The sequence below is a fragment of the Diabrotica virgifera genome, chromosome 2, assembly GCF_917563875.1.
Source record: "Diabrotica virgifera virgifera chromosome 2, PGI_DIABVI_V3a".
Taxonomy (NCBI): domain Eukaryota; kingdom Metazoa; phylum Arthropoda; class Insecta; order Coleoptera; family Chrysomelidae; genus Diabrotica; species Diabrotica virgifera.
Genome location: NC_065444.1, coordinates 66,441,793 through 66,452,804, shown reverse-complemented (window position 1 = coordinate 66,452,804; position 11,012 = coordinate 66,441,793). Strand labels below are relative to the sequence as shown.

The following is an 11,012-nucleotide window of genomic DNA, read 5'->3' as shown; positions in this document are numbered from 1 at the left end:
CCAGTCCTTTGGTAATTCTGCTCTATTTATGATATCATTCATTAGTTCTTTCATGCTATCCATTCCCTCTGTCCCCATGAATTTTATCATTTCCGGGGTGATATGATCCTTGCCTGGTGCTTTGCCCAGTTTTACTCTTTCTATTGCTTTCTCTAATTCCTCTCTTGTTATGGATTCCACTTGTTGTTCTTCATTCCTTTCTTGTATCTCCCCTATGTTGTCCTTGTCTACATGAGTTAGCTCTTTGAAATGTTCTCTCCATCTTTCCATTATTTGTTTTTCTTCTGTTAGTACGTTTCCATTCTTGTCTTTTATATTCGGCATCGTGTGCTCTTTCTTTTGTCTGAGTTGTTTTAATGCGCCGTAGAAGAGTTTTTGGTTTTCCCTATAATTTTTTGTCATTTTTTGTCCAAATATCTCCCATGACCTTTCCTTTCCTGCTTTCACCGCTATTTTAACCTCTTTCCTTTTTTCTTTATATGCTTCGTAATCTTCCGGGTGTTTTGTGCTTAGGTATCTTTTCCATTTGTCTTTTTTGTTCTTTATTTTCTCTCGTATTTCTTCCGTCCACCATTCTGTTCTCCTCATGTTAGGGTTTTTGCTATTTTTGCTTTCCCGCAAGTTTCCTCAGCTGCTTTGATTATGCTGGTTTTTAGATATTCCCATTTTTTTTCTATATTTGTATTTTTTGCCCTACCTTTCAAAGTATTATCTAATTTTTCTTGGAATTTCTTCTTATATATTTCCTCTTTTAATTTGTAACTTTTTATTTTTTCATTTACTACCTTTCTTCTCTTTTCTTCTTTTTCCTCTGTTGTTCTCATTCTCATTATTACTAGATGGTGGTCACTGCCAATCTCCGAGCCTCTTTTCACTTTCGTATCCTGTACTCTTTTCCATTTGTTGCTGCTTACCAAAAAGTAATCTATGATTGATTTTTCGTTTCTGCTGTCTTGTACTCTCGTGTATTTGTGTACTTCTTTATGTTTAAATTTTGTATTTGTTATAACTAGTTTATTCTCCATACATATTTCTATTATTCTTTCACCATTTCTGTTTAGCATTTCTTCTCCTTCTTTTCCCATGCACTCCTCTATTCCGCTGTTGTTGTTTCCGACTCTACCGTTTAGATCTCCCATTACAATTATGTTTTCTTCCCCATTATCAATTTGCATTTGGAGCTCCTCGAAAAATTTATCTTTCTCTTCCTTTCTTGCATCTTCATTTACTCCGTAGGCTGTTATTATTGTCCATATTTCTTCGTCCATCAGTTTAATTTTCACCGATAATATTCTCTGGTTAACATATGTTTCTTCTATAACGTGTTGTAGTCTATTCGGTGCAATTATTATCCCGACTCCTTCTTTTGCTCTCTCTCTTTTGTATCCGCTCCTACCCAAAGTAACCAATATCCTTTGTGTATTTTCTTAAGACCTTTTCCTTTCATCTTCGTTTCTGTTATTCCTAGTATTTCTATTTTTTGTCTTATCATATCTTCTACCAGTTCTTCCTCTTTTCCATTGATGCTTCTCACATTCCATGTTCCCATTTTTATCTCTCCTTTTTTCTGCAATCTAGCTTTCCCCTTTTTCCTATTTTCATCCTTGTTTACCTTTGCATCATCTTTTTCCCTATCGCTTTTCCCATTCATTGCCTTGGTTGTCATTGTTGTGGGTCCGGTCTCATTATTTTCTTTTAGTTTTTTGAAGTCCCTTCCCCGATATTTCTGTGAGTTAGTATAAGTTTCTCTTTATTATGGTCACATTTCCACTCCTTTCCATTAATCTCCAGTTTCATATATCCTATCTTCGTAGTATTACCTTTGTCTTTTTCTTCTTTTGCCATTTTCCTAATTTTTGCTTGTATTTCCCTTTCCTTTCTTGTTAAATCTGATTCTATATACACCTTTTGTCCCTGTAGATTTTTCAGTTTTCCTTTGTTTTTTAGTACACTCATCTTATCCGTTAGGTTTTCCATTTCTGCTACAAAGATTTGGTCGCCGATCTTCACCGCTCCTCTCAGTCTGACCTCTAATTTCAGATTTCTTCCTATGAAGTGTTCTACTGACTCCTTTACAGGCTTTCCGTCGGTAGCATCTAGTGTTAGGCCTTTTAATACTATATTATTTCTCCGTCTATCTTTTTCCAATTGTTCTATTCTATTGTTTGCCATTTTTAAACCTTCTTCCAATTTTTCGTTTTTTTCTTTCAGCTCCTTAATATATTCCATCGTTTCTTTTTGGTCTTTCCGTATGGTTCTTATTTCTGCCATCATTTCATCATTTTTCCACATAACTTCCCGCATCATTTTTATCATCTCTTCATTTGTGTCGTTGCTTTTATTCGGTGTTCGTCTCGTCAGGTTACTCTTTTCAAAATATAATTTATCTTCTTTATATTTTTTCTTCTTAGATTCTTCGTCGCCACTATCAGATAGTTCTTCATTCTTTCTATAGGTTTCCTTTCGGATTGTTCCTGTTCCGCCACTGGCCATTTTAAATTAAATGTTAACCTCAGCACTAATATAAATATTATTATTATACACTTAGAAGTTTATTTTTATTTCGCACAAGAACGCTTTTTAAGTTTAACGATTATCGATAACGATAGGTCTTTTAAAAAACCGGTGTTTTTATTGTGATAGGTTTCGAATTCGAAATTACCTTATCGCCAATACACCTGCCACACGACCTCTCGCCTCGCTTGCCAAACTCGAACTCGAATCAAAAATAATTACAGTTTTATTTTATAGTTGACGAAACTACTGATTCTTACGGACGATCTATTGCAAATCTTCTAAATCAGTGTTTCTCAACCGGTGGGTCGGGACGGATTTCAGGTGGGTCGCGGCGTGAGTCTTACAGTAGCTGAATAACGTACATATATATCCTCATGGTTGAGGGATGGGTCGCAAATATTAAAAAACATCTCGTGTCATCAGATGTCCATGCGTGAGGCGGCTATGACCAAGCCGCAATCGCGAGATGATCGCTTGGGAAAAACGATTTGTGGAATTATCAGACCGTCGTTGAAATGTTGGTTTTATCTCAAATAACCGCTTCTGTTTTTCATCCCATCTGCTATTCCATGTATCAACTATTTTGCTGTGAAAATATGATTTGAGATCTCACGTTGGAGTTTTTGGATAGATCTCTATAGTTGCGTCTTCTAAGGTTTCTCGAGCATGTTTATCTGCCAGTTCATTTCCAGCGATTCCAATATGAGATGGAACCCACAGAAAAGCAACGTTTTTGTGATTTTGATTGTGGAATTCTTGTCTTATGAGTTTGGCCACAGGGTGGGGAGAATAGATTTTAGAGATGATTTCTAAAGAATTTAAAGAGTCCGTAATTATGAGAAAGTTAATTTGAGAGCATCTGCTAACATGACTTAGGGCTTTATAGATCGCAAAGAGTTCTCCTGTTAAAATAGTGTTTATCCCCTCTAGTTTATATTTCTTTATTTCATTCCGTGTTACAAAAGCAGATGCTACACAATATTTAGTATTTCATCCATCAGTGAATAACTGTTCGAATGAGGAAAATTGAGAAATTAAGGTTTGATATTTAGAAATAATTATATGACGATTGGTTTCTTTCCTATTTTCTGACACTACATTCCATAATAATGAGAAGATATTAGCCAAGGAGGGGAAGTTGGGATTTTGCTAGGATAGATTTCGGAAACTTTAAGGTGTAGTTCATTTATGATTCATTTGCATTTTTCTTGAAAGGGAATGTGAGTTTTTGTATGCTGAGTATTTGAAGACCAAATAGTTTGGTGACATTGTAAAGAATACCGCTCCACTGCATATGAGAGTATTAATTCCTGTATTCTTAAATCTAAAGGTAGTTCACCGGCCTGAAGACTTATAATAGGAGTTGTTCTAAATGCACCACATATTATTCTAAGAGCGTTGTTTTGAACAATATCTAAAACTTTTAGAGTTGTTTTTGAATCAGATGAGTAAGCTTGGCATCCATAATCAATCTTAGAACGAATCAGATTTTTATATAATGTGAGTGGAGTTCTACCGTCCGCTCCCCAGTTTGTGCCAGAAAGACATTTCAAGAGTAAATGGAACTTTGATGAACTTTTTTCTTTGTCACATCATACTAACTAATAAAATTTTACTCATTTTGTAAGATGCAGCTACGTATATGGTTAAACCGTGCCAACATATTAAACTCCAAATTAATGCAAATCTAATTCATCTAACTTATGTCCTGCGAGGGTTAAAGAGGGTCGCAAAAGAAATAAGAGTCCAATTTTCAGATGTAAATTAGTGAATAAATAATAACCAAAAAAAATGTTAAAGCTCCTTTGAAAATTCAAGTGAATAAAAAACTCTAACAAGAAGTAAAACCACTTCTATGTAAATTGGTATATTTATTAAAACTTAAAAATCCCAATGGATTGAATAAAATATGTCCAATTCAGAACGTTTTCAGACCTATCGGTCCATCATCAGTGAATCTACAATAAAATAAGTAATCCCACCATTAGAATTGAAAGATGGTTGAAAATTTTTTTAAAAAAGCTAAAAATTTGGTTAGATTACTTACGTGCATACTTGCTAAATAGCCCCAGAACCAAACAATGGTTGAATTTAAAATTCGATTTACATTATTTAAAAATAATATTCAACAGGCTAAACGCCGATGTTACAGGATATTGCCTATGGGAACATGGTGAAACCCTACCAAAACCTCAATCAACCATCTTAGGCCAACTTTGACTATAAAGTGACACTAGTGTGTATGGAACTGTTTGTTTTTTTTTTTTTTTTTTTTTTCTCTACTGTCAATGTCACTTCAAACAGTTCCATACACACTAGTGTCACTTTATAGTCAAAGTTGGCCTAAGATGGTTGATTGATGTTTTGGTAGGGTTTCACCATGTTCCCATAGGCAATATCCTGTAACATCGGCGTTTAGCCTGTTGAATATTATTTTTAAATAATGTAAATCGAATTTTAAATTCAACCATTGTTTGGTTCTGGGGCTATTTAGCAAGTATGCACGTAAGTAATCTAACCAAATTTTTAGCTTTTTTAAAAAAATTTTCAACCATCTTTCAATTCTAATGGTGGGATTACTTATTTTATTGTAGATTCACTGATGATGGACCGATAGGTCTGAAAACGTTCTGAATTGGACATATTTTATTCAATCCATTGGGATTTTTAAGTTTTAATAAATATACCAATTTACATAGAAGTGGTTTTACTTCTTGTTAGAGTTTTTTAACTATATGGTATACAGCCAACCTAGGGAACTTCCCTTTTAGTCAAGTGAATAAGGAAAAGTTACCCTCTGCGACCCGAACAGTTAATTATTACATGACATGTGCTGATGCCTCATGTCAATGCTGCAATTTTTTCTTCTAATCATTTCGTTTCAGTGAAAGAATTAATAAAGGATTTTGACGAAGATTTTTTCTACATTGCCATAAAATGTGATTTAAAAGAAATTCATTAAAGTTAATAGATGAATAACTTGAAATTGTACGATTTGTAATAAGTTCGCCATGGCTGGGACACGTTCAGAGGTTAGAAGACCAGGTTAGAAAATCTGGTATAACCAGATAGTGGGACGAGTTAAAAACGATGTTTTTAAGAGAATTAAGGAAAAGAATACAGAGTTAAACACGATGAATGGAAAGGAACGAAGCAGAAGTATACAAGAGAGATCCGAATGGTAGAAAATACCCAAATAGAGAAAGATGCATCCATAACGGAGGAAGAAGAATGATTTGATAATTCCTAGATCTTAGTCGCACTTTCAATAACACTATTTGGAATAATTGGAACCAACAGTCAAACAAAAGAAACAAATATCTACAACCAGATAGTAGGACGAGTTAAAAAGGATATTTTAAAAGGATGAAGGAAAAGGATATAGAGTTAAACACAGTGAATGTAAAAGAATGAAGCAGAAGTACACAAGACGGATTCGAATGTTAGCAAATACGCAGATAGAGAAAGTTACCTAGGACTATAATGCCAAAATAAGAATAAAAAGATCTGACCTGAACGAAGAAGGGAAAGAAGAATGGTTTGATAATTCCTAGATCTCAGCCGCACTTTCAATAACAATATTTTTTGTGATTTGTAATTTTAATTTTAATTTTTGATTAAAAGTATTAATTAAAACTAATGCCTTTATCCAGATTACTTTATTGATTTCCAGTTGACCTATTAATCTTCCAGAAATATATAATTTATATACGTAATTCGATGGGAACTCCAAGGAAACTTTAAAGTTCCTAGAGATGGCCCTAATCCAATTGTGGTAGAGATCCGGAACTTCTAAATGGAATTTAAAAAGTCGGTGAGGTATGTTGATTCATGTGTTAAATTGGCATGGGAAGAAAAAAACTCATCGTATAATATTTTATATTACGCGTATATTTTTTTAAAAGGCTCTCTAATGAAACTAGAAAACACAGAGTGCCATCGAACGAGCTATGTTAGGAGTATCTCTGGTGAATAACGACTCCATCGTTATCTATTCGGATAGTCAAGCGGCTCTGAAGGCTCTCAGTTCGGTACAGGTCGATTCATGGCTGGTATGGAACTGTTTGAGTGTCCTCTCTCAGGTGGGAAGTCGAAACAGATTGACACTTGCCTGGGTGCCGGGACATAAGGGTTATCGTGGCAACGAGAAGGCCGATGAATTGGCCCGAGAAGGCGCAACTACGCCACTGGTTGGTCCGGAACCCGTCTTTGGAATGGCAAATATGATAAAAAGAGCAGCTATACAAAAATGGGCGCAACAGAGGTCTCTTGAATGGTGGAACAACTCCCCAGGACAAAGGCAGGCCAAACAGTTCATCAAAGGACATTCGGCTAAATTTACAACAGACTTACTTTCGCGCAGTCGAAGCACTGTCAGAATGATAGTGGGTCTGCTGACTGGACACTGTAGACTCAATAGACACTTGAGTCTCATAGGCCTGACAGAGGAGGACACCTGTCGGTTCTGTCTGGAAGAAGAGGAAACCGCTCTACACGTTCTGTGTCACTGCGAAGGTCTCGCACGAGTGCGGTTTCTAGAACTCGGTGAGGAAAAACCGGAAGCACCAGGCTACATGAAAAGGCCACTATCAAGGCTGTTAAGTCTCATTAAGAGGACTAAGCTAGATGAAGTGCTTTAAAAGAAAGGGGAAACACAATAGATCTACTAAGGTCGCAGTGTATCAGGCTCTATTGGCCGCCCCATTTTCTACATTCTACATTCTACATCTCTGGTGAAGCAGGACGATGATGAAAGATGCAATTGAAAGCATTGTGCAAATGAAATGGAACTGAGTAGGACATGTGGTACGGCAAAACAGCGAAAGGCAGACGAGAAACATTGTAGATTGGAGACCACGCTAGCACAGTCGTAGTAGAGGAAAATCACAAAACCGATGGCTAGACGACATCAAAGCAAAAGTGGGGAGATACTGGCACCAAATAACACAAAACAGAGAAGGAGAACTCATAGGGAGGCCTTTGTCCAGGAGTGGATGCAAACAGGCTGAAGAGGAAGAACGGAACTACCCACCGCATAAGCAAATTCACATATTATTATATGTTAACTACTGTAAAATAAATCGCAAAAATCTATCTATCTATCTAACATCCTGAAAAATTAAAGTCTTTGGAAGCGGATCAGGTTCTAAATTGTATCAATAAAGTTTTGGATGAAATTTATCTTTTAGACAACAGGACATTATAGGCCATAACGCCCGCTTATTATACCCTAGGACAGTGGTCGCCAACCTCTTCAATGTGTTGAGCTACTTTGTTAATTTTGGAATAAACAGCGAGCTACCCACACCGAAGCCACGTAACGCAACGTAAATGAAATAATCCACAGTTAATTTATCATTATATGTATTTATTTTACTATTTAACTGGTAATACATAATACATAGGTACTAATAATAAACTAATAACAAAATAACTAATATTACTAGTACGTACTTGTTCATAGCTACATTCCTACCTATCAAACGAAGGTGTTTGAAAAATAAACACAAACTTTTATGCAGCCACAGCGGCATGTCACGTATGATTTAAAAATAGTTAATAATAACAACAAAAAAGTAACGCCCTATCATAAACATAAACATTGAAAAATAAAAAAGCAGGTTCAATGAGAAGGCTGACACTCAGACTCATCGATAATTTTTTTAATGTTTGCAGTAAAATTTGATGCAGCCATTCGAATACAATTATCCAAATGTTCATCTGTAAGTTGATTGCGATATTTGTTCTTAATAAACTTCATATTGGAAAAAGAAGACTCACACAAATAGGTTGAACTGAATAATGCTTTCACTTTCAAGGCAACACGGCATAGAACTGAATATTTGTCTTTACTTACAATAGGCCAGATACATTCAGTACTTGAGACTAACGATTTTAAGGCTAAATCATTTTGAAACTCAATGACTTCCATTTCTGTTGCAGCGATGTCTTCGCCAAAGTTCTGCATAACACAAGCTGCAAACTGTTGGATATCAATTTCCATAAAGGGTGACACAACAAACTGCGCTACTAAAGCCATTTCATTGAAATCCTTAAAACGATTTTTGAAGTTAATCTTCAGGGTAGAAATTATTTCTACATGATATTTGTTGTCATAGGGTTCTAATGGATTTTGAGATATTTTTTCTGAAAGAATAGGAAAATGCTTGGAATCGCTGTTAATTAGGTTTTGTTCCCAAAACTCCAGCTTTTTGATAAATGCTGTTATATCAGAAATCATTTCCGCTAGTTCTTTGTCTCTTACCTGAAGCTGCAAATTAAGTTCGTTTAATTTCTCTGTAATGTCCACGAGAAATCCAAAATCTCTAAGCCAGATTGAATTTTCTAGTTCCGGAGTCGGTTCATCGTGTTGTTTGAAAAATTGAATTATGCCAGACCAGGACATCATTAAAACGTTTCAGCACCCGTCCTCTACTTAACCATCGGACTTCAGAGTGAAGGAGTAGGTCCCCGTATTGACAGTCAACTTCATTGGCCAAGGTTCTGAATAATCTTCTTTGTAACGCTTGAGCTCTAATCTTGTTCACAATTTTTACCACGTTTCATAACGTTGTTTAGTTTCAGGAAATTTCCACATAATGCTTGCTGATGGATAATGCAGTGGTAACAGAGAAATTGCGAAAAAGTTTCATCTTTACGACATAACGCCACCAGACCCTTATCAAAACCCACCATAGCTGGAGCGCCATCGGTTGTCAAGCCTACCATTTTTGATATTGGAATTTTCTCGGAAGAAATAATATTTTTTAAATGAGAAAACAACTCCTGTCCAGTAGTGTGTCCTTTCAGTGGAATGAACTTCAAAAGATCTTCTTTAATCGTAAAATCACTAAAAACCATCCTGACGAACACGGCCATCTGGGCAGTGTCAACGACATCTGTTGATTCATCCAGTTGAAGTGAAAAATAAACACAGTTATCTAAGTCAGTTCTTAACTGTAAAAAAATATCATTGCTCATTACTTCTACACGTCTCATCACTGTATTAGCAGAAAGTTGCATAGATTTTATAGCTGAAACTATCTCGTCTTTATTTCTAAAGTTGGCAAATAACGAATCAGCAGCTTCTAAAAACGCCTGTTTTATCATTTCCCCGTTTTCATAAGGTTTCTTTTTTTGTGCAATTATCTGGGACACACGGTACAATGCTTCAGTTGCAGCCTCATTTTTGTCGACTGTTCTTAAAAATATTGATTGTTGTCCGATTAACTGTTTTTTTAACTGTTTCAGTTTCTCCTTTCTGGCGGCAGAATGTAGTGGGAATGATTTTTCAAAATTAGAATGTACAGTTTTATGATGACTCTCAATATTTCCTTTTTTAGCAACGGAGACCGAAGTATTACATAACAAACACACATTTTTATCTTTAACTTCTGTAAAAAAGTATTGTTCTTCCCATTCCGAATGAAAGTGGTATGTCTTTACCTTCTTACAACTGCTTGCCATAATATTATTTTTGTTGTTCTCTACTAACCCAACCGCTGGACGTTGGTTACGCGTTCAGTTTTAAACTAAGCGCAATGTCGCCGCGCCGTGCGTATTTATCCCGTTCAAAGCAATCCAGATCGTTCTCCGTTCTCTAACACTAACGGCTGGTCCGGCAGGTCGGTTCTATAAATAGCCGATTCTAGCTTGATGGCGTCAGTGACAGATCACTCACCGCAACGTTGCCGCTGTTTATGTTTAATATTATGACAACTAGATTTTTTTGTGGAATTTTCGGAAGCTTCTCTGATTTTTGCAGTTTGTATTTTTTAAATTAAAATCGTTGTGAGAGCTACCAGAATTGCCTCCGCGAGCTACCGGTAGCTCGCGATCGACAGGTTGGCGACCACTGCCCTAGGATATAACAAGTGTGTTTATGGTAACCATATCCAAGATAAAATAAACAAATAATATGCAACTGAAAAATGAAATATTTTATCGCAAACATAAATAAATATAAAATAAAATGGTCACCATGCAATTTCGGAAAATATTAACCTAGAATGACTATTGTTATTTTGGTAGACTTAATAAGAAAGGGCTTTTCATTCACAGTCACAGTCATTTGTTTCGAGCTTCTGTCATATGTCGTATAATCCGTGTATATTAATATTATACACAGATTATACAACACATGACAGAAGCTCGAAACAAATGACAATCGATGAAAAGCCCTATAGACTAGGAATGGTAGGCAGATCAGTCGGCAGGTGGTCTACCTATCACTCTTTTACGCGCGATCCCACGCATGTGACAACAGAGATGGCTAGACCACTCAAAGTGGACATTGACCAATGACGTCCTTGATATTGGCGTTACATCTCGATGCACAGGGCGGCCCATACCTTACTTAGTCTATTCATATTATGTCTATGATTATTTTAACCGTTGGCATTGTAAAAGTACTGTCACGATGGAGTCCTTTTGCGTCAAATTATTTTTATTCGCATCACTGATTGGTTATCTATTTATCGTATTCTAAACGTCCA

At 35.9% G+C, this 11,012-nt stretch overlaps 2 protein-coding genes across 2 annotated transcripts; both read right to left on the bottom strand.

Annotated features, from left to right (window-relative positions):
* Positions 1-8,140: 8,140 nt before the first annotated feature.
* Positions 8,141-8,923, bottom strand: LOC126880723 (general transcription factor II-I repeat domain-containing protein 2-like). Its single transcript, XM_050644771.1, has one exon. The coding sequence runs from the start codon at positions 8,921-8,923 to the stop codon at positions 8,141-8,143; it is 783 nt and encodes a 260-aa protein (XP_050500728.1).
* A 128-nt stretch (positions 8,924-9,051) lies between these two features.
* Positions 9,052-9,984, bottom strand: LOC126880722 (general transcription factor II-I repeat domain-containing protein 2-like). Its single transcript, XM_050644770.1, has one exon. The coding sequence runs from the start codon at positions 9,982-9,984 to the stop codon at positions 9,052-9,054; it is 933 nt and encodes a 310-aa protein (XP_050500727.1).
* Positions 9,985-11,012: the final 1,028 nt, after the last annotated feature.